This window comes from Amblyomma americanum, chromosome 5 (genome assembly GCF_052857255.1).
Source record: "Amblyomma americanum isolate KBUSLIRL-KWMA chromosome 5, ASM5285725v1, whole genome shotgun sequence".
Taxonomy (NCBI): Eukaryota; Metazoa; Arthropoda; class Arachnida; order Ixodida; family Ixodidae; genus Amblyomma; species Amblyomma americanum.
Window position 1 is genome coordinate 176577622 of NC_135501.1, and position 27411 is coordinate 176605032.

The 27411-nt window shown below is 48.3% G+C and overlaps 1 protein-coding gene across 8 annotated transcripts in view; it reads left to right on the forward strand.

Annotated features, from left to right (window-relative positions):
- Positions 1–152: 152 nt before the first annotated feature.
- ena (ENAH actin regulator enabled) overlaps positions 153–27411 on the forward strand; it is a 137257-nt gene continuing 109998 nt past the window's right edge. For 2 of the 8 annotated variants that reach the window (XM_077665928.1, XM_077665929.1), the window contains exon 1: positions 159–381. In XM_077665928.1, the coding sequence (XP_077522054.1) occupies positions 377–381 (5 nt within the window). In that variant the 5' untranslated portion in view covers positions 159–376. Of the gene's footprint in view, positions 382–12918; positions 13260–27411 lie in introns of those variants that run through there. The other 6 variants (XM_077665921.1, XM_077665920.1, XM_077665931.1 and 3 more) reach the window with 5 other exon arrangements.

The window sequence follows — 27411 nt, forward strand, 5'->3', positions numbered from 1 at the left end:
TTTTACGCGACGTTTTTCCTTCATGCGATGCTGCTGGTTGAAACTTGGGCAATAAACTCGTCACTCGATCGAGGGTTTTCCGGTGCGTCACCTCGAAGAAAGACAAGCAAAAGCAAAGAAAGTAGCCGAAGCCAAGAAAAATTACCCGGCGTGCCTCAGTTGTTGTTATCAACATGGCGGCGGACGACTCTTGAAGTTTTGTGCGAGCGTGAGCGGCGAGCGATCCGCCACAAGGATTGGGAAAGTTGTGTGCGCCGGAGCGGACCGAGGAAAATCGACGAGAACCGTTCGGATTTAACCGCCGGCCGGACGCTGGACGTTTAAATGACCCATCGGCGACGCCAGTGCGGCCGCACGGAACGGAGAAAGCGGAAACATGAGGTAAACATTTTTTCTTGTGTTGTGTAGCGACGGCGGCGTCGGAGGCTGCTCAGAGGACGACGCTCTCCCGTTGCTGCGTTCTCCTCTGTGACTTTTCCCAGTCGCCGGCGATTTCCGCCTCGTCCGGTCGCGAACCGTCGTGCGGCTGCTACTTTCGTGCGCGCGTGCGGCGTTTTCGAGCGCGACTTTTGCGTTTGAATCGCCGGTTTCACTGTCGGAGTGTCGACTTTTTTCCGTCATGTAAGCCGGGCAGTTTGTTCGGCCAGTAGAAAAGATGCGTTAGCAGCTGTGCTTGTGTTTTTCCCTGCACATACTCATACTGGCTTGCGCTCGCGACGTTTCTTTTGTAAGCAGACACAGTGGAAAAAAAGGGAGAGGACTTAGTAGCATCCGCAGCATCCCCCCAGATAACTGTGCAGGCTAATTAGGAAACGCGCTGGATCTCTCGGACAGCCGGTTGAGGTGTGTTCAGCTGAACTGCGACAGTTTTCAGAGTTTTAATTTTTTTTTCGTTCGGATGTTCCGAATGCCGAGGTTGTAAAGCAGCGAGAAGAAAACACGCTCGGCCTTAGTGTTGTTTTCGTTCTGGTTCCAGCGCTCGGCACCGGGTTATTGAACTGCCACGCTCGCGCTGGAGTTGTTCCGCCGCTGCCGCCTTTTTGACAGCTCGCAAGGAAAGGCGGCGGGTAGGGCTCCTTGCCGAGCCCGCTTGACCTGACAGCTGTGCCCGCGAGAGTTCCTGCCTATTGTTTCCCCGGCGCTACCTGTTCGCACCTCACGGGAGTGTCAGTGCTCTCGAGGTTCCGTTGCCCCTGACAATAGTTGCGTGACTCGAACATTGTAAGTTTTGCAGTGTACCGTATCCTGTAAGCTACACATATCGTTCAGGAGTAGTTTGAATGATATAGTTACGTTCAGCGTAACTCAGAGATACATCTGCCTGTCTTGTGTCCAGGGAAGCTTAGATCTTCTATTAGCCACGAACAAAGGCACCGCGCGGCAGGTGTTTGCATCTCAAATCGATGAGCAGAGGCCAAGTTTCGTTGGCCGGAAATAACGCCTTTTATCAACGCTCACAAAGTTCTTGACCGGTATGTATGTGCCAGTAACTAGCGAGCTTTGACTTTAATAGTAAGTGCGGAATTTGTTAAGGTTTTTAGCTTACTACATAGTGTTTAGTGGTCCAGCGCTATACAGATTTACCCAGAGAGAGCCCCCACGTGTGTGTCGCGCAGTCTTTTTTTTTTTGGTTTTGTTATCTTTGGCGTTCGATGTCCCTCTGACGTCCGGCGCAGACGCGACGTCATCGGGGCCGACGCGGTCCTCGATTGACTAATGCCATAGCCGGATGCGATCGGCCGCACAACTACGGCAAAGCCAGCGGAAGCGGTTCGGTTGAACTGGAGTGGAAACCGAAAGCTGTGCCCCCTCCCGTCGCATTATGCGGCCCACCCTAGCTGCTCGCATTTTGGAAACTCGGGCTTTTGCCGCCTTCCTGTATGACATCATTGCGTGGTTTTTAACTCGTTGCTTTTCTGTGCGGTGGAAATTTCGTCGTTTGCCTTCGGTTTATTGAGATCGAAAATTTGGAGCGCCGAGTTGCTGGCGTCCGCGTCGCCGGTGGCACCGGTGTCCTGGTCCGTACAGTTGCCTTTTTTTCTGGCTAGAGCGTCGGGCGTCGAAAATGAAATTTTCCTCTCATTCACTGAAAAGGGGCGTGTGTTTGATGCGGAATAGTCTGTGCTCTCGCGTTGTATTTCTGGCTTTTTCGCATCCGTGTGTGGTCTGTCCTTTTTTTTTTCTTGTCGAAGGCCTGGAATTCGTTTTTAAATAGGCCAGTGAGCAGGTGTATCTGGGGCGTGACGTTGCGTGGAGGTGCTCCCCCCCCCCCCCCCCCCCCCCTTCTATTTGTTTTCTGTCTGTGCGCACTCGCTTGTGACTGACGGGCGCCTGGCGTGACTGCGTAAGCCGACGCGCGCTGTTTTTGTGTGGGCTGTGAGCGATTACGGCGAGGCACGACATTCGTGTGCGTCTTCTTTGATGGCGCTGCTCGCTTATTGTGTGCGCGCGCGGTATAACGAAATAACGGACACTGCGAAAGCGCTGCGCTCCCGAGGTTGGTAAGGTTTCAAGTGTTCGCTCGGCCACTGCGAAATAATGACGCTTTTTTATATTTGTTTTTCACCGACCTCCTCTCACATTAGAACCCCATTTACGTCAACTCGCTTAATTCGAACTCCCGGTTTATCCGAATCGACGCTTTTATCCCATCAACATCACGTGCATTAGGTATCACTTCCTTTCGAGTTCGAACCATCCAAGTTCTACCGTTGATTTGAGCGAAATTCTGACGGCTTCTTCATTGCCGTATAACTGAAGCTTGGTTAAGTTTCTCGATGAACCAACTATTGGAATACAACTCAAGAGCGAAGCGCCACGTTCCGTTCAAAGGAGGCCCTGCAGCGAATTGCGTCGACCGGTTCTCATGACAACGTGGTTAATCCGTGGCTAATCCCCTGTAGCGTGACAGGGGATTAAGCAGGGGCGACTTGGAGTTAACCACAGTCGACGTTATTGGCTGTAGGCTTCATTTGAACGGGATTTGCCTTTTTATCGTTGAGCTGTGTCCGAATCTTGCGCTTATATTATCTTGAAACTTTGTTTTTCTACTTTCTACAAGAAAAAAAAAATACTTGGGACGAGCGGTGGCCATGGGGTGGCTACTGTACGCGCGGAAAGAAGTGTCCGGAAAGTGGGAATGAATGAATGTCCGCCGCGGTGGCTCAGTGGTTAGGGCGCTCGACTACTGATCCGGAGTTCCCGGGTTCGAACCCGACCGCGGCGGCTGCGTTTTTATGGAGGAAAAACGCTAAGGCGCCCGTGTGCTGTGCGATGTCGGTGCACGTTAAAGATCCCCAGGTGGTCGAAATTATTCCGGAGCCCTCCACTACTCCATCTCTTCCTTCCTTTCTTCTTTCACTCCCTTCTTTGTCCCTTCCCTTACGGCGCGGTTCAGGTGTCCAACGATACATGAGACAGATACTGCGCCATTTTCTTTTCCCCAAAGATCAATTTTTGATTTCTGAACCCCCGAAAGACGCGGGTTCGATGCCGGCCGCGGCGGTCGAATTTCGATGGAGGCGAAATTCTAGAGGCCCGTCTGCTGTGCGATGTCAGTGCACGTTAAAGAACCCCAGGTGGTCGAAATTTCCGGAGCCCTTCACTACGGCGTCTCTCATAGCCTGAGTCGCTTTGGGACGTTAAACCCCCATAAACCCTAAACCAAAAAAAAAAAAATCAAGTATTAATGGATGTCGTGTGAGAAACGTTTGTATGAATCGCCACGTCCTCACTTTTTTTTTTGCGATATACAGTATGTACGGTGAAGTGTTGAAACGCCGACTTGTGCGGGAAATGCGGTCTGACGGTGTCGTAATCTGTGGATTGACGTTGCCGACCCGTGTGGAGAGTGGCGACGACGATCTCTCGAGCGTCTTCCGACGAGTTGCGATAAGCATTCGCGCCGACCTGCGAGCACATTGCTTTCGAGGAGCCAACCTATTGCCGGTGCTGATAACGACGCCCGGAGCCGCGTCTTTGCCCCCGAGGGGGGGATACATTGTTCGGAAAAAGGGTGGCTGCATTCTGTCATCGTCCACACCATCACCTGTCGGGCTCGCATTGGCGTCTAGCTGTGCCCGTGGGCTGAAAGCAAACCGGGAACAGTTATTAATGGGTCGCGTTGGTCTACACTTTTAGCTTTGTTCAGACCTGCTTCATCTTAATTCATGGTTTGTTGTTGACCTCAGCAGACATGGCACATACCCTCGCGGGGGTATATTTTTATTTTATTTACAGTATACTGCAGACCCTAGATTGGTCCTGGCAGGATGAGTAAAAAGGCATAAATGAAATGCAGCAGGTAACATCGCAGAACAAATATAAATAATGGCACAGAACAAGAAACAAGCACTCATAATAATAATAATAATAATAATAATAATAATAATAATAATAATAATAATAATTGGTTTTTGGGGAAGGAAATGGCGCAGTATCTGTCCCATATATCGGCGGACACCTGAACCGCGCCGTAAGGGGAGGGATAAAGGAAGGAGTGAAAGAAGAAAGGAGGAGAGAGGTTTCGTAGTGGAGGGCTCCGGAATAATTTCGACCACCTGGGGATCTTTAACGTGCACTGACATCGCACACCACACGGGTGCCTTAGCGTTTTGCCTCCATAAAAACGCAGCCGCCGCGGTCGGGTTCGATCCCGGGAACTCCGGATCAGTAGCCGAGCGCCTAACCACTGAGCCACCGCGGCGGGTCAAGCACTCAGCAACTAATTGGTTCTGTTTTTTTTGGTGGGGGGAAAGGAAATGGCGCAGTATCCGTCTCATATATCGTTGGACACCTGAACCACGCCGTAAGGGAAGGGATAAAGGAGTGACCGAGAGAAGGAAGGGAGAAAGAGGGGCCGTAGTGGAGGGCTCCGGAATAATTTCGACCACCTGGGGATCTTTAACGTGCACTGACATCGCACAGCACACGGGCGCCTTAGCGTTTTGCCTCCATAAAAACGCAGCCGCGGCGGTCGGGTTTGAACCCGGAAACTGTCAACAAGCAATTTTGTCGAAGGCATCGATGTTGTTTAGTAGATCAGGTGGGAGTTCATTCCATTGTGTTATTGTGTGCGGAAAGAATGAGTATTTAAAAACATCGACCCTAGCGTTGTACGGTGTTAGTGATTCCAGGTGATGATTTCTTGTCAGTCGCGTTGTGCAGGGTTTAATAAATGGATCAGGGCTCATGGAAAGTTTGTTATTTTTGAGTATGTAAAGTAGCTTCAAATTTTGAATTTTTCTTCGTGTTTGCAGTGTCTGTATGTTGTGTTGCGCCATCAGAGCGGTTGGTGAGTCAGTGGAACGGTATTTGTTAAAAATGAATCTAACAGATTTTCGCTGGATAATTTCCAACATGTCGATGTTATGTCGATGTTATGGGGTGAATGTGGAGGAAAATTACAACGGGGATTGCGAGGAAAACAGGCACGAGGCGGAAAAATCGCTGCTTATACCAGTTGCCCTATCGGCGGAAAAACTCTGCAATTATAATAATAAAATTGCTGTATTTACTGATGATGATGGTGCATTTTTATGGCGCAATGGCAGCTTTGGCAAAAGAGCGCCATGGCACAAGTGGTCTGAGCATCCGCCTCGCATGCGGAAGGTGCGGGGTTCGATCCCCAGTGCCACCGGGTACCCACCGGTGATACAATGGGTACAAGCTTCCCCCTGGCCTGGTGCTTGGCTTCTCTAGGGTGAAATGCTTGGGAAATGGGTCTCTGAAGCGGTGGCTCAGTGGTTATGGTGCTCGGCTGCTGGCCCGAAAGATGCGGGTTCGATCCCGGCCGCGGCGGTCGAATTTCAATGGAGGCGAAATTCTAGAGGCCCGTGTATTGTGCGATGTCAGTGCACGTTAAAGAACCCCAGGTGGTCGAAATTTCCGGAGCCCTTCACTACGGCGTCCCTCATAGCCTGAGTCGCTTTGGGACGTTAAACCCCCATAAACTAAACTAACTAAACTTGCTAGTATGCGTCGGCTGCACAAAGGCCTATCTCAATGAGTTACGAACATAATTCTCGCCATGTAGTGGATGGGCGGCGCCATCTGTTGTAAACGCCACAAATCAGAAACGTTTTCTTGTTAACCATCGGCGAACAATTGCGTGTTATTGATAAGAAAACATTGTATTGAGTGAACATGTGCACTCGGACAAAATGACATGCCGCAAAGCCCGAGAGCAGTGTGTGTACGAATGGACTGTCGGCAATGGTCGAGTGCTAAACGATGTAAAGGAGTTGGCTTCTCCGCAGTGCATGGACGTTTTTCAGCCATGCGATCGCGTTTAGCCAATAGGGAGTGAGCGGCACAGGACAAGCAAACGCGCACCTCTAGGTACTTATGCAGTAAATCTGTTGTTGGACATCATATTTCGCACGCTTTTTAATATTTAGTTTGTTGGCAAGACTCTTCCTCTAAAGTGGAGCCCTTAGATCGCGGAGTCGTTTGAGAACAGTGTGTCGACATTGCGCACATTGAATAGTGCGGCCAGGGCTTTGGACTGTGTTAGTTTCTGCCCGTTCTTGCTTTTTTTTTTTTGCTATTGGCGAGGTGTGTGTATATTCGAACAGTGTACAAGAGTAGCTTCGAGGTTACCCAGCCTGTCTCTATTTTAAAAAGCCCAAAGGTTCGGCTTTAAAAAAAGTAGAGCTCCTGTTTAACTGGGCGTTGCCCTTGCCCTCCATGCATTTCGCTTCGGTCCACTGGGCGAAATCGTTGTTCGAAAAAAAAAAAAAGATCGTCGCTCGTGCGTGAATCTGTGGCAGAAAGTCGTACGCGCCTAGCTCTCCATCCGTTGTTGTTTGTTTGTTTGTTTGAATTCTTTTTCGTTACCTTAGCGGGCCCGCCTTTTTTTTTCGGTTATTGAAACGCTTTCGTATATAGTGGGCTTTGTGAGAGCGCCTATACATGGCGCGATAACGGGTCTGTATCCTCTTCAGACCCCTTGTCCCTCTACAGGGGCATTGGTTTTCAGACTCTGACGAGAAACGAAGTGTATGCCTAGTGTCCCCCTCGGTGAACAGCGAAGAGAGATATCTCGCTCCGTTATGAAGAGGATATTTATTTATTTATTTATTTCATAATACTGCAGGCCAATAGATTGGCCCATGCAGGAGGGGCTATACAAGGCATTGAAAAAGACAAATACTAAGAAAATACATGGGGTTACAAACAATGAGCAGAATAACGAAATACAACGCTCATTTAATCGAAAAAATGCTTCTCAAGAGCTTTACTAAAATTTGAGGACTGGAAAATGGCCTCGGGAAGAGAGTTCCAGTCGGAAGCAGTCGTGGAAAAAAACTGTGCTTGAATGAGTCAGTCTTTGCAAAAATGGGTTCCAGCAAATGAATTCGTGAATGGTGTGTTCGGCGCGACAATTGTTTGAGAATTTCAGAGCGGGGTATGTCTAGTTTATGTGTTAAAAGGTTATGCATACACAACAGACGGTAAATTTTTCTGCGTACTTCAAGTAATGGAATGTGGTTGGGTAATGGAATATGGAGTGCGCAGAACGCTAACGTGCACATTGAGGTGGCGCAGGCTGTGTCAGGCGACTAAAAAGGTCGACCGTATCAAAGGATTTTTAAAACCAACCAGTCGTTGCAGGCAGCACAAAATTTAACCCCTGTCTCGAAAAAGGCTTCCTGTGTGTTTATTAATGTGCGCAGAAAAGTGACAAGAGCATAAAAGCTGCTTCAGACGCCCACAGGCTATTTGTACCTGGAAACGATAGTGGATGTTTTTGAAACAAGAACCGATGTAGTTGTTGTTGTTGCCGTCATACAATGACACATGCCCACATAGGGGGATTGGCCAAGATTTGGGGGCACAGAGGTTTTCAGATAAATATTTCCTGGGCGAAAATAAAATGAATGCTAAGGCAGGAAGAAGTAAACAAAAAGGAACGGCGAAATGAAACGGGAAAGGCATAACGCATGCAGAAGATCGAGACTGATGTTTATAGCCGAGTGGTTAAATGATAATGATAATTGTCAGAATAAAAATAATATTCAAATTTTTTTTACCATGGTAGCCGATATGATTCCATTAAAATATTTTGGACGGCGGTAAAAACAAACTTGTGCCTGTGCCTAAGTATGGTGGCTCCAAACGACAACATTGCTGGGCTGCTCAAACAAAGGCCAAGATGTTGCAGTGGCTTCTCTAAAAACCGATGTCCCCGCCGCGGTGGCTCAGTGGTTAGGGCGCTCGGCTACTGATCCGGAGTTCCCGGGTTCGAACCCGACCGCGGCGGCTGCGTTTTTATGGAGGAAACACGCTAAGGCGCCCGTGTGCTGTGGGATGTCAGTGCACGTTAAAGATCCCCAGGTGGTCGAAATTATTCCGGAGCCCTCCACTACGGCACCTCTTTCTTCCTTTCTGCTTTCACTCCCTCCTTTATCCCTTCCCTTAAGGCGCGGTTCAGGTGTCCGCCGATATTCGAGACAGATACTGCGCCATTTCCATTTCCCCAAAACCAATTAATAATAATAATAAAAACCGATGTAGCTGTCGAAAATATGCCATCGTCGTCGTCTGCATTTTTAGGCGAAATGTTCGCTGCAGGACATACGTTCCTCTTTAGTGAATTGTGCTCTGTAGTTGACCGTACTCTGTGTCAACAATGTGCGCAGCATGTCGACATCACTGTAGTTGTATTAATTAATGCGAAAGCATTTTTGGCATCATGAATGGCATGGACAGGATGCGTCACCACGGGCTATTGACAGAGCGTGTCCTCATGTACTGTCGATCATCCAGTGAGAGCGTAATTATGAGTTATGATTAATAATAATTGAATGGAAAACTTGAGCGACTGAATTACTAAACAAATTGGTATAATAATAAGGCAATTAATGTCGCTCATTATTCCGAGTAATTCGCCGTATTCCTCCATAATTAAACGAATAACAAAAGTAATAATTTAATTGTCTAATAATCAAGCAGACTATTTACCAATGACTAATGATTAACACTGTTATTTTTAGTTAATTGGTCAACTAATGACGTAAATACCATCGACGTTTTATTACGTATACTAACAAAGGAGGCAGCGGAACTCGAAATGATTTTGCATTTCCGCACGTAAGGAGACTTAAGTGCACCTTTAATTTTTTTAATGGCGCGGCAGTCGAACCTGTAGCCTCTGGACGCGCGTGATCGGATCGCTTGTACAAGTGCAGAGGAGGTGTCGTGTCGACTCATGCCGACCGCTGCTTGAATGTGTGGTAGTGACGTCGCGTTGGAACAGTGTTTCGCTATAGCGACTGGAAATTGCTTTGGTTGCGTGCGTGTTTCGTTCATTTTCCAGCGTTGCGCACTTGCCACATATCGCGCGCGCTGACTACGCTATACGCTTTCGTACGTAATTAACTATTGCAGCGAGGAGGCGAAATCTCGGCGAAGGTTATCAGCGATCTCATTAATTGAAGAGGCCGCGCGAGTCCCCTCACTAGAACCCGCAGTGTCGCGGGCATTGTCTTTGTGCTGGGCCGCGTTTTTTCAAGAGCGTATACAGTGACGAACAAGCAAAGAAAGAAAGGAGCTTTAATTTACGCACGCGCGAGATCGTTGACGTCAGCCGTGCGGAGGCCGAAATGCAAATTAGAACGGGGACGGTCGTTAACGCGTCGACACGTACCGCGTTGTGGCGCGATCGCGAGAGCGCGACGCGTCTCAGTGGCATTGCTCGCGTCGTCGACGCTGCTGTTGCTGTGGCCCCGAGAAACAAAGGAAAAAAAAACCTGCGCAGAAAATTGAAAATTGGTTTTTGAGGAAAGGAAATTGGCGCAGTATCTGTCTCACATGTCGGCGGACACATGAACCGTGCCGTAAGGGAAGGGATAAAGGAGGGAGTGAAAGAAGAAACGAAGAAAGTGGTGCCGCAGTGGAGGGCTCCGGAATAATTTCGACCACCTGGGGATCTTTAACGTGCACTGACATCGCACAGCACACGGGCGCCTTTGCGTTTCGCCTCCATCGGAACGCGGCCGCCGCGGTCGGGTTCGAACCTGGGTACTCCGGATCAGTAGCCGGGCGCCTTAACCACTGAGCCACCGCGGCGGGTGCCTCTGTTTTTTTCGCGCGTCACGTGGGGTACTCCATTTTACTCGATAGTTAATAAAAATGGTACCTGAACTGCGGAGCACCGATTTTGAGACTTAGTTATCTGAAAAGGCGGAAACATCGTTAAAGCGCTTTCGTGAACATTAATTGTATACTTATAGGTAATGCGGACTACTACACTTTCTAATTAGTATGTATCGATCAGCGTGAAACACCCTGTACAGAAGTCTCTGTAGAACTTTTCTTTCGCCGCCACTTATAATGCAGTGTGATTGTACCTTTGTTGTAGTTAATTAACTATCGCGAGATTTTCGAAATCGCGATGTCTGTGTAGCTCGACACCCGTGTAGAAACGGTTGCGTGCTTTGGAGAGCGTAATAATAATAATAATAATAATAATAATAATAATAATAATAATAATAATAATAATAATAATAATTGGTTTTTGGGGAAAGGAAATGGCGCAGTATCTGTCTCATATATCGTTGGACACCTGAACCGCGCCGTAAGTGAAGGGCAAAAGGAGGTAGTGAAAGAAGGGAAGAAGGAGGCGCCGTAGTCGAGGGCTCCGGAATAATATCGATCACCTGGGGATCTTTAACGTGTGCACTAACATCGGCACAGCACACGGGCGCCTTAGCGTTTTGCCTCCATAAAAACGCAGCCGCCGCGGTCGGGTTCGAACCTGGGAGCTCCGGATCAGTAGCCGAGCACTCTAACCACTGAGCCACCGCGGCGGGCAAGCGGGAAATTTGGAGTGCAGGTTAGCGTAACAGCGCGGAATGTGGTTTCCTTCGGCGGTCGACACTGTCGCGAGGAGCTAACCACTGGAAAGGGGAGGGGGGAGGGTACTTGTACCACTGCACATGCGCGGTAGGCACTAGGCAGCTGGCTGGTCTGGTATACACAAAGGGTGTTTCACGTAACTCGAAAGGCCTAAAAAGAAAACTGCTCATTGGTAGCTAGCGCATCTCGGTGGACACCTGAACCGCGCCGTAAGGGAAGGGACTTCCCTTACGCCGCGTTACGGGTGTCCAGCGAGAATTGTGACAGGCGTCATTTCCGTTCCTTAAAACCAATTTTCATTTAATTTTCCTTACCCGCCGCGGTGGCTCAGTGGTTAGGGCGCTCGACTACTGATCCGGAGTTCCCGAGTTCGAACCCGACCGCGGCGGCTGCGTTTTTATGGAGGAAAAACGCTAAGACGCCCGTGTGCTGTGCCATGTCAGTGCACGTTAAAGATCCCCAGGTGGTCGAAATTATTCCGGAGCCCTCCACTACGGCACCTCTTTCTTCCGTTCTTCTTTCACTCCCTCCTTTATCCCTTTCCTTACGGCGCGGTTCATGTGTCCAACAATATATGAGACAGATACTGCGTCATTTCCTTTCCCTAAACACCAATTATAATTTAATTTTCCTTCCCTTACGGCCCGGTTCGGATGTCCACTGAGATACATGCAACAGGCGTCCTTTCCTTCCAATTGTCCAACGGGCCACGCGTCGCGCCGAACGGGCGATGGCGTTCCGTGCACCCCCTTGGCAACGCTGCGACACGCGGTCGCGTCTCACTCTTAAAAACGAAGCTTAAGCGTCCTCCAAATTTTTTTTAGTGCGTTAGCGCTTGTAGTTGCCATTCCACGCATTTGGCCGTTGTTAGGTTGAGTTGCCATTCTACGCATTTGGCCGTGGTTAGGTTGGTTGTTCGTCGAAAGCCTTTGTTGCAGGCTGACCGCCTGCATAGCGGGTTGTGGCCAACTTTCCTCTCTCTCCTCGTTGCCAGAGGTAGTGCTTGAAGTATGAACTATTTGCATCCTTAACGTATCTTTTAAGACCACTGTGGACCATTAACCTCGTTGTATACTGGAGCCTTTTGGCCACAACCGACTTTTCGCCACAAAAATCTACCTCCATTTAGGTGCATGTTGTACTTTGTGTTCCTTGTGGGTGATCTGCCACATAGTGAACAATGTACAACTATTGCCAAGTCGCCCAGATATCCATCCTTCTTCAGTGTATTACTTTTTGTAATTGCCCTCCGTGCTTTGGCGGGGCCACTGGTCAGCAGTATTTAATAAATAAATAAATAAATAAATAAATAAATAAATAAATAAAGACTCCATTTGGAAGGCCTTCACAAGTGGTGTGTTCGCTATAAACTATAAAAAAGAAAAAAAACGCTCTAATTCAAGGTTGATGCGTACCAGACACCGTGGTGTACGCGAGGCGCGTCGCAGTGGAGGGCTCCGGAACAACCTCGGCCACCCTGTGTTGTTACAGGGGAAAATATTTTGATTAAAGAGCTTTGGCGCGAGTCTATGCGGTGTAGACATGCAACGTGCCTCCCCCCCCTCCCCCCCCCCCCCCCCGGCTTCCTGTTTCCCTAATGACCTCCGTATTACGCTCGCGCTCCTGCCTACATGCATACACAAGCCCGCTCATCGCGCAGTTATCGCGACCGATGGCCGAGTGTTTTTCGTGGTTAGATGACTCGTATGTACCGTTGTCAGCGACAAAGTTACCCGCGCTAGTATCTTGAAATGCGCTCGACCTCCCGTATTTGTTCGCCTGCCCCCCCCCCCCCCCCACCCCCGCTCCTGTTTGTTTTATGTACTTTACTTTTTAATCGGTCGGCGCCGATATCGATCTCTCCATTGTGCTGCTTTAATTTACCACACCACCGCGTTCCCGCAAGCGCCTTCCGCCGTTTGTCTATCGCTTATTATTTTCGATCGCTGTTTTGTTTTTCTTCTTATCGTTCGCATTTTCATCCCAACCTAATTGCGACGGCTTTTCAGTCGTCGCTTGGTCTCGTCCGTGTAATGATCGTGGTTGGCGGTGGCGATCTGTGCAGACTCCGGTGCGATCGCCTCGTTGTGTGTTAGTGTGGCGGTAACCTGACGTGATCGGTCATGGTCTGGCGGTAGCGGGTCGTCGGGCCCCGTTAAAAAAGTGTCGAACATGAAGTCGAAGAAACGGGCGCAACCGGAAAGACAGCCGGAGCCTACGCAACCGTACGAGTTGAGTAGGGTCGAGGGCGACTACGGCATCTACGGCGACTACGGCCGGTACTATTACGAGGAACAGCCCGTGTACGCCTCCGTGGAGCCCCGGCGAAGGATCGGCAGCTCGCTGCGGAAACTGGTGTTCAGCTCGTTCCAGTCGTCGCGGGACTCCGACCGCGACAGGTATACGGCCGCGATGTATATTATATGTACAGGGTGTTGCATCTTATTCGGTGCCGAGTAATGCGAGCGTAACGATCAGACCGGTGACCGGAACGCGTTCGGCAATTAGCCACGTAATGCTGACGAATGGGCTTGAAATGAGGTATCCTTCTGGCCAGTTAGCGCAGTAATAATAATAATAATAATAATTGGTTTTTGGGGAAAGGAAATGGCGCAGTACCTGTCTCATATATCGTTGGACACCTGAACCGCGCCGTAAGGGAAGGGATAAAGGAGGGAGTGAAAGAAGAAAGGAAGAGAGAGGTGCCGTAGTGGAGGGCTCCGGAATAATTTCGACCACCTGGGGATCTTTAACGTGCGCTGACATCGCACAGCACACGGGCGCCTTAGCGTTTTTCCTCCATAAAAACGCGGCCGCCGCGGTCGGGTTCGAACCCGGGAACTCCGGATCAGTCGCCGAGCGTCCTAGCGCAACTCGAAAAATGTTTCTCAAAAAATCGAGGCATTATTACATGTAAAAAAAAATATTGTATCGAGTCTTATGAAACAGTGCGTGTACTTCGGGGACTCTACAATATACGCAGGCTTCCGATGCATGCCGCTTATTGGACGGCTTTGGAGTGGTTTACGTTTGTGTGTGTTTGCTTACTCGGAAACCTTCGCGTCTGTCGCGTGGCAGGGGTAATAGTCGCAGAAACGTGTGCTGCGGACTGGAAGGTGTGTGGCCCACGCTACGGATGTGAAGGTTAGAAAAAAAAAATTCGATCTTAAAATCTTGGCTGTAGGAAATCGGGTCTCTACGGGAAAAAATATAACGTTGGCGTTTAACTCAGTGCAGAAGTGTGGTTATTAGTGGTACTTTGTTTTATAGCGAAACGATGCTTATATCGAAATGGTTAGTCGCGTTGCACGCGGACATACGTATTTGTCATCGGTGCGAGTATGTTAGGCGCAGTGTACATCTGTATTGTACAACGATAACAAAAAACTGAAGTGTACAGCGTTATCCGGTGAACTTTGCAGTTATGGTCACCACATACTACTGGCGCCAGGAAACGACCGTCTGCAGTGCATTTTCGCACCGCCGCTGTGGGCGGTGTTCCTGTCGCCGCTGTCATCGCGCATAGTTACGGTTGGGTTTTTCGGTCTTTCCGTCCCCCCCCCCCCCCCCTTCTTTGTGGCTGATCGTTTAATGAATCTTCGGGTGGTGTACCACCTCCGCTCCACTGCGGCTTCTCTGCACGTGCAGCGCTTGGGCGTTAAACACCACGTGCTACCATAATACTAATTACTCAAACTGCTGTCAGTATTGTTGTTACTGTTGTTACTAGCACTGTTATTATTACTATTTAGCTTGTGTACTCTTACTCCTACTGCTAATTTGGCGATTGTGTACATTCACCGTCTGTGTGAAGCCTCTAAGCTGCGTAGAGAATCCGGGAGCCGAGCTGTTGCAGTCGAAAAACGGCAGACAGTTTTCTGTCGTAGTATATTTGGTCGCGAGTTTGTTGTACCAATAGAAAGTTTAGTGGTAACGTAACAACAAAATTTTCTGTACTGTGTTGTGCTCTTTGTTGTCGTGGCGACATAACTACAGAAAAGTACTGCAGACAAAAAGTACTGCAGACAAAAAGGTATAATGATGAAAAGGTGTAGTGCAGACTAGATGTAGTGCAGACAAGGTGTAGTGCAGACAAGGTGTAGTGCAGACAAGGTGTAGTGCTGACTAGGTGTAGTGCTGACTAGGTGTAGTGCTGACTAGGTGTAGTGCAGACTAGGTCTAGTGCAGACTAGGTCTAGTGCAGACTAGGTGTAGAGCTAGCTAGATGTAGTGCAGACTTGGTGTATAGCTGACTACGTGTAGTGCAGTCAAAAAGTACTGCAGAAAAATACAATACTATATACAAAATCTTTCGTTACGACAAAGCGGCAAAACGTTTCGTCTCATTTTTGGGCGCAGTTCCGCCGTTCTTTTCGACAGGTGTTTCGCTCGATTCTACATTACAAGCGTCCGCCCCTCCTTTGGCGATCATCTCGCATTCGACGGCGGTTTGGGGAAAAAAAAAAGACATTGGCACTTCGTATAAGTTGGCGCCTGCTGCGTATTATAGGCTTTTTCTTCCGTGGGACCTTCCTGGCTCCAGGTCCCAGCTGGCAGGTCGCCCACCTGCTGACGTGTGTGCATGCGCGTCTGCGCGTTTGTCGCGTTCTCGGTGTCTCTGCAGGAGGTGTAGGTCCCCGCGATCGTCGCGATGAGAATATACATCGAGTCGGTCGCAAAGCGATGGAATATATGAGGATTCAAGGACGAGTCAGGTGGAGGAGGAAGCAGACACCATTCCTCTGCATAAGGACGGATTCACGTTTTTTTTACATCTGTGCTTCCTAGTTAGACGTGGTTTTTTAATGACGCTGTGCCGAACCAGTCTAGCGCACCTCTCTGTAATTATTGCAGTTGCGAAATCTTCTCGAGGACCTCATCTTTCGAGATGAGATCCAGCGCGTTGTTAGCTTTCCATACGTCTGAACAACTCCGCAGATGTCCGCGCCCCGTGCGGGAGTGGAAGCTATAGCTGCTGAAGGCATCTGAAACGCTCAGCCTGCTTAGCCTCCGGAGGAAATGTGTGCTGGTGATGTCTTGTTTTTGAAGCGAACTTTAGTAACATTCTATTATTGAAGACCATAAGCTGACCTAACCAAACCCAGCATGTCTTGCCTGTAGACATCAGTTGTTGCCTTTTCCGCTCCAACCGCGGCCGGAGCTGGAGCTCTTCTTGGGGTCGATCTCGCTAGACGTGCCAGTCGTGGAGCTTTACAGGTTTGCAACTGATATTATTATCAACTGGTGGAATCTAGAGGTGCTATACACTCAAACGAAGCTTTTTTGCATTATCTTCTTCACATAGGCGAGCCACTTTTTGATTGTCTTCTACTGGAGATTTGCACTTCCGCGACCAGTACACTTGTCCCTCATGCCAGTCTTTGCGAGTCTAATAAGTGAATCGTTGAATTTATTCCGGAAAAAGGACAACCTGATTCCTGACTACGTAAAGTGGGGACAGAGGGGACAGAGTATGAGAGTCGCGTTTGAGCACTGACATCACTGTTGCCTTCTTCATCAGGCGATAAGGTGTTGGCAAGCATCTGCTGCTGCAGAATCTTGAGTCTGGTAACCTTTCAGTCAACCTCAGTTGCCGAGCGTATTATGACGCCGGTCGCAATCGCAAAAGTGGTGCTAGTGGTTTAAGGTCGTTAAATTCTTGTTGGCTTACAGAAGTTCAGTTGTGCACTTATAGAGGTTTGGTTTGGTTTATGGGGGGTTTAACGTCCCAAAGCGACTCAGGCTATGAGGGACGCCGTAGTGGAAGGACTCCGGAAATTTCGACCACCTGGGGTTCTTTAACGTGCACTGACATCGCACAGTGCACGGGCCTCTAGAATTTCGCCTTCATAGAAATTCCGCCGCCGCGGCTAAGATTGAACCCGCGTCTTTCGGGTCAGCAGCCGAGTGCCGTAACTACTGAGCCACCGCGGCGGGTTCCATGGAGGTATCCATGGAGGGAGAGTTCTAAATACACTCTAACAGAGAGGAGTGAAAAAGGAATAAGCTGACCTCTATCGCACTCCCTTTTATAAAAGGGACATATTACTTCCTTTTTACACCAATATGTAGGCGCACTCGTGTTTAGAGTCTAGCTTTATAAAGTTCCGAGGGAGTGTTTGTGCAGTGCATATCCCCTTTCAAAGAGTCTGCAAGCATTCGCGCGGACCTCCGTTGGCTGCCGTATAGGCTGCGGCGTCGCGCGTGCATACCACGCGAGCAAAGAAAAGGCGCGGCATTTTTATGCGGCGTCCTGACCGCGTTTCGTGTTCCTGCCAATATATCCGTCGGCGCGCGCGTGCGTGCAGGGAGTGGAGGGCGGTTGGGGGAAGGGCGCGATTGCGCGGATGAAGGGATCCCGTTATCTCCGCCTTGGAAACCCTCGCCTTCTCCGCGCTGCGGCCTCCTTGGAGAAGAGCACGGCTTTCGCCTCCAGCGCGACGCACCCCTCCCCTTTTCCGCACCCAGTGGGGGTTTTGATAGGAGGAAGCGGATACGGGCGCCCGTTCCTCTGTCGACCCCGGGACTCGCCTCTCGACTCTCGTGACGAGCGGCGGATCGAGGCCCGTACCCTTTGCTCGGTGGTTCTGTCGCAGTTCGATGCTCGTGGACTACTTTGCCCGCGTGGGTGCCGGAAAAAGCACGAGTGTGTTCACTCTCAAATTGCGTCGGCCTGTACGTGTGGAGTAATAATAATAATAATAATGATAATTGGTTTTTGGGGAAAGGAAATGACGCAGTATCTGTCTCATATATCGGCGGACACCTGAACCGCGCCGTAAGGGAAGGGATAAACGAGGGAGTCAGAATCAGAATCGTGTTTATTTATACAAGAAGGAAAATACAGTCTGGGGAAATTATACAGGAGGAGGACCCGTAGTCAGCGACTGTACTGGGACCTCCTGTGTTGTTAATCAAAATGCTAATATAAATGCAAACACAGTAGTAGTAATAACAAGTAGTAATAACAAGAAACAATCGTGCCGTTACACATTTCCGCGCCGACGCACATATGATATAAAGGGGTGAGTAGGCATATACATCAACCAAGCAGAATAATGAAAATAGAAGTTATACAGTGCTTATAGTTATACAGTTATTCAGTACTACTTATACATTACAAAATTACTAAAAAAGCAAAACACTGAACAGTAAATTGATGGGGAAAATTGTGCACATATTAAAAGCATGAGGTGTACATCTGATGTAATACCGTAGAATTCTAAAATGTGGTAGCTTGTCTAACAGTTGTTGTGAAGTATTAACGCTTTAGTGAAAGAAGAAAGGAAGAGGTGCCGTAGTGGAGGGCTCCGGAATAATTTCGACCGCCTGGGGACTTTTAACGTGCACTGACATCGCACAGCACACGGGCGCCTTAGCGTTTTTCCTCCATAAAAACGCAGCCGCCGCGGTCGGGTTCGAACCCGGGTACTCCGGATCAGTAGTCGAGCGCCCTAATCACTGAGCCACCGCGGCTGGTATGGAGTACAGGCTGACGCGACTTGAAGGTGATCACTTTGAACTCGAGCCTACTCGGATTAGCCCCAGCGGTAGCGCAGTGGTTATGGTGCTCGGCTGCTGACCCGAAAGACGCGGGTTCGATCCCGGCCGCGGCGGTCGCATTTCGATGGAGGAAAATACTAGAGGCCCGCTTACTGTGCGGCGTCAGTGCACGTAAAAGAACGCCAGGTGGTCGGAATTATTCCGGAGTCCTCCACTGCGACGTCCCTCGGAGCCTGAGTCACTTTGGGACGTTAAACCAAATAAACCTAAACCGTACCTACTCGGATTAAAGGGTGTGCGTAGTCGGTACGAATCGAGGATTAAGCGCTGCAAATGCCCCTCGAAGGAGGCCGTCTAGCCAATGGCGGAGAACTGTTTGTCGCGATGTCTCGGTTAGTTCGGTTAACTCTTCCTTTGCCCAGCTGTCACCCACCCTCCTGAAATGTCACGCTAACAGAGGAGCCGGGGGATTAGCAACGACGACGTGGCAGTCTGTCGATGCCACTGGCTGGAAGACCTCCTTTAGGAGGGCATTTGCCTGAGTTGTGTCCAACTACAGCGCGGTTTTCTTTGCCGGGAGGCTGAATGAAATACACGCAGGCTTAGCTTGCTGAAGCGATGTTTTGTTTTGCTCTCTCGTATTTATTGCAGAGCAAGTAACCATTACACCGGGGAAAATTTACTCATCTTGTTCGGCCGTAACCAACGCGGTAAAAAGTTCAAATCATAATCCTTACTTTCGCCTTTTAGGCGTCCAAAAACTCCTCCGATACGCCGCCGCATTTTAGTTCGCAGAAACGAACTGTGACGGAGAGCGCTCTCATTTTTCGCTGTTTTACTTTTTTTAGTGCTCCTTTTCGTAGCTTAGGCGGTGGTGTAATCCATCTCGGCCAATTTCGGTGTGGGCTCAGCTCTTTCGACGTTTAACCGGAAGCTATATGAGCGGTAGGCGGCGGCTTTGAAGCCCGTGTAAATCTATAGCCTGCATACGAGCACACCGCACCTGTGTGTGGCTTGTAGATTCTCGCGTGTTACCCCGTCTCGGGCGAATGTCGTATGAGGAGGAGAGGTTATCTGGCCTGGTTGTCTGTCGCGTCAATCCGCTCCTTCACCCGCCGCGGAGGCTCAGTGGCTCTATCGTTCCGCTTCTGATCTATAAGGTCGGGGGATCGAACCCCGGCCGGGGCTGCTGTGCGTGCGAGTTTCGCCACTTTTTAGGGAAACAACGGCGCGTTGACCTTGAAGGTCGCAGCTTTCATCTCCTTCTGTGTAGTTAAAAAAAAAATGGCTGGGGTTAAACGTCGCTTGAACCTCGTTATAGTAGCGAATGTTCTGTTAAGCATCGTCTCCACTGTCACAAATCAAATGTCAGGTACCCAATTGTCAGTCATATGATCGCGTAGTCATATTACCGTAGCTAGTGCCATGCCACCACGCAGTTAAGTTCGGTTTGACCTTGTGAGGCATTGAAGGTCGTTGTGATGTGGTGCCCACTGTCTCAGATCAAATGCTAAGGTAAAATTAAACGTCAAGGATCAAGGTCAGGTGCTTAATGGTCAGTCATATGATCACGTGGTCATATTACCATAGCTAGTGCCATACCACCACGCAGTTAAGTTTGGTTTGACCTTGTGAGGCATTGAAGGTCATTGTCGATGTGGTGCCCACTGTCTCAGATCAAATGCTAAGGTCAAATTAAACGTCAAGGACCAAGGTCAAGGCCAGGTACCCAGTGATCATAGTCATATGGTCACGTGGTCATACTACCATGCTTGGGCCATACCACCACGCAGTTAAGTTCGGTGTGACCTTGTGAGGCATTGAATGTCATTGTCGATGTGGTGCCCACTGCCTGAAATCGAATGTCAAGGTCAGTGTTAAAGTTTAAGGTCAGGTGCCCAATGGTCATAGTCATATAATCACTGGTCATGGTATCGTAGCTTGGGCCATATCACCACGCAGTTAAGTTCGGATTGACCTTGTGAGGCATTGAAGGTCATTAAAAGAGTAGAGCTCACACTCTAAAACTCTCGCGCAGGTACTTGGAGACTTTGCGCACTCAGCATTCGGGTCTGCTATGGTCGGATACATCTCAAGTCTGCGGCGAGACTCCGCCGCACAGGATTACTTCACGGCTGAAGAGTAGTACGTTGTTAAAGCTGTTAGTGTTAATTAAACGAGAAGCGTATCACAGGACGAAATTACCAGGTCGAGAATTCTGATTCCTCAGGCTTGTACTTGACACAGACGTTTAAAAGCTGATTTCGTTTACTGTTGTGACCGGTCAGCGGAGTAACACAGGACGGCGCGTATCATGGCCCATTGTTGCCAACTTCTTTTTTAGGTTGCATATCCTGCTTTAGTACACGTATCGGTGCTTTCTCTCTGATTATTGAACTCGTATTACTGGAGTCACAACCACGTGGGTCGTGTGGGTCAACACACTGGCTGCAGAAAAAAAGCTGTTGTGTGCGCACGTCGGGCGATACCCAAAGGAAGAAAAAAAAAAACGCAGGAGTCCCGCAGTGCTTGTAACCTACAGCGCAACACTGGTATTTCAAGATTTATTTTTTTTTCTAAATGAGTTCAATTTTTCTAAACGCAAACCGAGAAGAACGCGAAAAGTTTGTTATCCGCGCAAACGGCAGCGCTATACAAGCTCCTATATGATATGCTTTGCATGTTAGTTCGAGCAACTGTACATCACGATGTAATGAAAAATTATGCAAATAATTTAATCACTATGAGCGTGTAAACTCTGGATTTGATCGTTTATTTCCGAAAGCTTTTTTTTTCTGCAGTTGTTTTCAAGCTTTGTCTACGAAAATAATGCTTAAAATGATTATGCTGTAAATTGCAGAGGAGGCAAAGTGCTAAGGCGCCCGTGTGCTCTGCGAAGATCCCCAGGTGGTCGAAATTATTCCGGAGCCCTCCACTACGACACCTCTCTCTTCCTTTCTTCTTTCACTCCCTCCCTTATCCCTTCCTTTACGGCGCGGTTCAGGTGTCCAACGATATATGAGACAGATACTGCGCCATTTCCTTTCCCCCAAAACCAATTATTATTATTATTACAAATTGCAGCAGGAAAGCAGTTCGAACACTCACTGTGCGTAATAAGGGGCGTTGCTGCGCTTCGATATAAGCCAGTGAATACGAGTAGCTGGGTTCTCTCGCAGGCACTGAGGCGGAAGCACTCTTTTGTACTGTTCACACTTCGGCAGCGGAAATGAGAACTAGGTAGTATGTACGGGATCTATAGAACGTATTTTAGTACCACCGTAAATTTTTTAGTGGCAGCGAAATGTTAGACGCGTGCAGGACTCAAAACGACGGGACGACGGCTAGTACACTCTAAACAGATCTGAGTAGAGAGCGAGTAACCTTCCTTCTAGCGCATCTCCCTTTTATAAAAGGGAGTGCCCTAGAGGACAGTTTACTCCCTTTTTACTCCCATATAGGTGTATTCGTGTTTAGGGTGTATTGTCGGCGCCCATCTGCGTCTGCTATTTCGCTTGTATGAATTCGGAAAGGGAAAGTGATTGTCAACTAGACCAACTAAACGCTTTAACGTTCACTATAGCCGAGGCGCATCCTTGCTTCATCAGCGACGGGGCTAATGATCCCACCCTGATCGTCGTCTTCTGGGTTCAGATCTTCCGCCCTTCTCTTCTTATCCTTCGCGGTCGATGACAAAGTGGCGCTGCCCTTATGATTTTTTTAGTCTATAGACTGTCCATAGAATTCTGTCTATAAAGTCTGTGGACAACCCTAGAGAACGGTCTATAGGCAATACGAATCCTATCAACAGTCTATAGATTTATAGCCGTACACTTTGAGCAGACTGATGTCTTTAGACTATGAATAGACAAAAAGAAATATATCTATAAAGGCACTAGTCTATAAGCAGTCTATAGACTACGAATCCTGTAGACAATCTATAGATTTATGGCCACACACATTTAGCAGAATGATGTCTATAGAGTATGAATAGACAAAAAGAAATATCAACAAAGGCAATAGTCTATAAGAAGTCTATAAACTGTCTATAAAATGTCTATAGACTGTCTATAGACTTCTTATAGATTATTGTCTTTGTACATATTTCTTTTTGTCTATTCATAGTCTATAGACATCAGTCTGCTAAAAGTGTATGGCCATAAATCTATAGACTGTCTATAGGCATCGTATTGCCTATAGACTGTTCTCTAGGGTTGTCCGTCCATGGATCATTTTTATAAGCGTAGGGAAGATAAGGAATAAACGAAGCCAAGCTCGGAACAGTCGGAACCTACGAAGCTCAAGCTGACAAAGAAGCCTCTCACCAGGGGATTTTGCTTATTTTGATCCGCACATGAGCAGGATCTGGCTCATTTTTGATTTGGCGCAGGATTTGCGTGCAGGATTTTTTGGCCCTAATTACCAGGCACCTCTCGCTCTCGCGGTTTCTGCAAAAGTGAGATAAACGGAATAGCTTTCCATTATTAGTAAAATCTGACTTCGTTAATAATAATAATAATTGGTTTTTGGGGGGAAAGGAAATGGCGCAGTATCTGTCTCATATATCGTTGGACACCTGAACCGCGCCGTAAGGGAAGGGATAAGAGAGGGAGTGAAAGAAGATAGGAAGAAGAGGTGCCGTAGTGGAGGGCTCCGGAATAATTTCGACCACCTGGGGATCTTTAACGTGCACTGACATCGCACAGCATACGGGCGCCTTAGCGTTTTTCCTCCATAAAAACGCAGCCGCCGCGGTCGGGTTCGAACCCGGGAACTTCGGTTCAGTAGTCGAGCGCTCTAACCACTGAGCCACCGCGGCGGGGCTGACTTCGTTTCTGTTTCTGAATTGGGGTCATTTCTAAAAATAAAAATCTCAATTTGTCGCCATAACTTTTTGAAACGCTAGCATTGAAGTGAAATTCGGCGTAAACTTCGAACTTGCTTGTATAACACTGCTACTAAATTTAACGTTTTGCTATTTATATATTAAGCTGTTTGTATCGACAAGAAAAAAAATGTCGACCTACAACTCGTTGAATCGAACCAGCTACTAGCCGCACAGCCGATTAGGCGAAATATTTTTCCTCGCATGTCTTGAATTTTTATGTCATTTGTTTGCATTTGTCAACTTTTTATTAAACGGTGCTGAGCTCCTGACATATATCCGCAGAGCGCGCATGAAATCTTCGTGGAACATAGTGATTGCACTCCGCTCTTGACATGAGCGGTTGTTGGGACACGTTAGGAGGCGCTTCCGTCGCCTTTAACGGCGTCATAAAAATGATCGGCTCCGGAATGCAGCGTCACTGATTACTTTTCCCGCGCCGATTATTGTTGATTATTGTTGCGTGATCCATGAGCGTCGATTTAATTGCTTCCGATGAATACTGCGCAAGCGGGCCAAGAGGAAATTAATTGCTATACAGCTTCACAGAGTGTAGGTGTTGGCACTTCTGGGGTGTGCGTTGACATTGAACAGCTGGCAGTGAACATGAGCGCACCATTGCTGGAGGCGGTGGTGTCATTTGGCGAGATTTCGATTCTCGTGAAATGCACGCACGCACGCACGCACACACACACGCACGCACACACACACACACGCACACACACACACACACACACACACGCACACGTACACACACACACACACGCACACACACACGCACACGCACACGCACGCATACGCGCACGCACACGCGCACGCACGCGCACACACACGCGCACACACACACACGCACGCACGCGCACACACACGCGCACGCACGCACACACACACACACACACACACACACGCACACACACACACACACACACACACACACACACACACACACACACACACACACACACACACACACACACACACACACACACACACGCGCGCGCGCGCGCGCTTTCGGTGGCCGTTAGCTCAAAAGTGTTCAACGTGTTTCTGTAGCGATATGTCCTATAATCATTTTAGACAGAAGCCGTTTAGCAGACATAATCACGAATAACCGTCAGTGTAATGAATGTCAATATAATATTGACGTCACCGAAGAATGCGTGAGGTCACTTGTATCTCCACTATCGGCAGTCGCATTGCTCGTCTAACACAAAAACCCGTCCCATCAACAACGACCGAAACAGATACCACACTTCAGAAATTCCTGTGACAGCTTCTCTCTGAACTGACCGCGCCGAGATATTGCTTGACGAGGAACATTTTTTTTTTCTACACTTGTTCACTCGTTCGTCCTGGCCTTTTTCAGTTAAATTCTGTCGATAGTCCGCGCCCATCTTGTATCGCTTGTGCTTGGGCTCTGCTTCCAGCCAATCTTTAGAGGAGCGCAGTTGCTTCAACAACACAGTTTTCATTGCATTAAGCCCTTATAATAATGGTTATAGACTTCTTATAGGCACTGTTGCCTTCCTATGGATACTTCTTTTTGTCTATTCAAGGAGTATCCATTGTATATAGACAAGTCTACTAAATGTGTATGGCCATAAGTCTACAGACTATATATATACTGTCTCGAGACTATAAAACTATAGTCCAGAGGAGGTCTCTTTAAATTTTTAAGGGACTAGTGTTAATTGCTGAAGGGTATATTTTACAACAGCGATTAATGTTGTCGTCGTTTTCCTATTTTCTACCACATGTGCCTTGTCCGTGCAGTGTCGGAGTGGGGGGGAGGGGGGGGTGCTTTCTTCTGTCCCGCCTCCAGATACATGTATACGCGCGCGTTGTCCGGAATATGCGCTCTTATCGCGGCCTTCACGCTTCGTGTTATCGACTTTATTCGAGCGTGTCGGTGCTGCCTTATCGCCCCAAAGGAAGTGCCGCTGGAAACGCGGCCTGCACTTCCAACGCAACGCATGCATTCTCTGGGCGGCGCGTTGGCGCGTCGAAGAGATTTTTTTTTTTTGAAGAATCTGGGTCGGAAGAGCGGTCGCGCAAACAAATGTGCGGGCCGCTACGATATACAGGGTGTCCCAGCTACCTTTTGCCAAGGTTTAAAAATATGCCGCGGCACTCTAAGGCGACGGGACCAAATGGATGTTGCTGCCTATTCTATGGAGCACCTCACACTATTTTTGTATTGTGCTTAATTGCATTATTAGTCGAGGTTAATTAACTAACTTCGTAAGCAACGATGATAGGCGAAAAAGTCCAATGAGAATGTCGCAGAACAGTCCGTGAAACGTCCAATTGAACAGTTTATAACTTTCCATCTATTACCTATCGGCTTTTTTTTTCACTCTCTGCAGATGCCCGCGAAATACAAAAAAAAAAAAATACCACGTGACATGTCCACTGACGCGCTGCGATTGCAGTGCCCTCAAATGTTCCGCGTAGGAACGAACAGATCATTTAGCCTGGTGAGCTGCTGCTTAAAAGGTGTCAGGGCTGCGACGGAGGCGATGGTTGTGCGATTTACGCGAGCTCAAGCGATATGAACTGTGTCTGCTTGTCGCTATCAAGCGCCAAAAGGGAAGCATACCGCTGCCCTGTCACCTTTTAAGCGGCAGCACACCGGGCTAAGTTATCCGTTCCTACACGGTGCTACAGAGGTGCTGTAGTGGAAGAAGTCTTCTGAATAATTTCGACGACCGGGGAATCTTTACCGTGCACTGACATCGCGCACGCATTTTCCGCTCCGCCTCCTTCGTAATCCGGCCGCCGCGGTCGGGTTAATAATAATAATAATAATAATAATAATAATAATAATAATAATAATAATAATAATAATAATAATAATAATAATAATAATTGGTTTTTTGGGAAAGGAAATGGCGCAGTATCTGTCTCATATATCGTTGGACACCTGAACCGCGCCGTAACGGAAGGGATAAAGGAGGGAGTGAAAGAAAGGGGTGCCGTAGTGGAGGGCTCCGGAATAATTTCGACCACCTGGGGATCTTTAACGTGCACTGACATCGCACAACACACGGGCACCTTAGCGTTTTTCCTCCATAAAGACGCAGCCGCCGCGGTCGGGTTAGAACCCGGGTACTCCGGGCACCGGAACTGCACCTTAGATGCAAAGGGAGGTGATAAGGGGAGGGTGGAAGGGGGGGGGATGAAAGGATGAAAGTATACGTAGCTATCCATGTTTGGCATGCTATTGAATCATGTTTTCACCTTTGGCTTATGGGAAGGGGACTGCCATTTTGTTTTCTTTTTTTGTTTTTTGCCTGGACACATTTGGTGTGTTCTGAGTTTGAGTGCATATAAATTTTTGCGGACGTACGCAGAATATGCTTTGCGTTCAGCTTCGCAACGTTTTGGTTTTTGCTTGCCCCCCTTGCCTCGACTCACGGTGTGGCGTCTAGAAAGGATATGACTGTAAGGCGTACATTAAGCGTGTCTTCGCGGTTATTTGCTTCTGTGCACTGTCAGTGTGCTGCTCCTAAGCGACGACAAAGAATGCGCTTTGCCAGCTTTTGTTCGGGTATAGTGAGTGAGCTATTGGAAATTACTAAAAGGAGGCTTTGCCTTGCATGGGGATTCCAGCGCTGTTATAGCTCCGTGCATGCCTAACGCGAATGGTACGCAGGAGGCAGCAAAGTCTCAGCGATGGCAAGTTCTGTGCAGAACCCCGTAATTACCTTTTGTCCAGAGGGCATGACAAGCTTCTGGCAGCGTTTTTTGGGGACAGACGAGAAGAAACGAAACGTCGACGTTGTTTTGCGCGCAGTGATGGCACCAATTACCACCAAGGAGGAGAGACTCAAAGCAAAGATAATGCGTGCTTTGTGTGTGAGCGACTCGCGAACTGTGCAGAATTCTTCTTGTTCTATATGTGAAGAGAAGGGACCCGAGAACCTGTGTTATAACTTTCTAACGAAAGCTTTTTTCGAAGCGATGTTTTTTTTTTTTTTTTTGCTGGATGCTTGTGCGAATCGTGGAGTAAGGCAGCTGGCCGAATTCTTGAATTGCGCGGAATACAAAGTTGCGCGGACTGTTTTATGAAAACCAGTATGTTCTAGATGTACTAAAAAAAAACGTCACTGTGTGGAATTTTAGGTGCTCTAAACAGAAGGGAGTAAAAAGGGAGCTTTTCT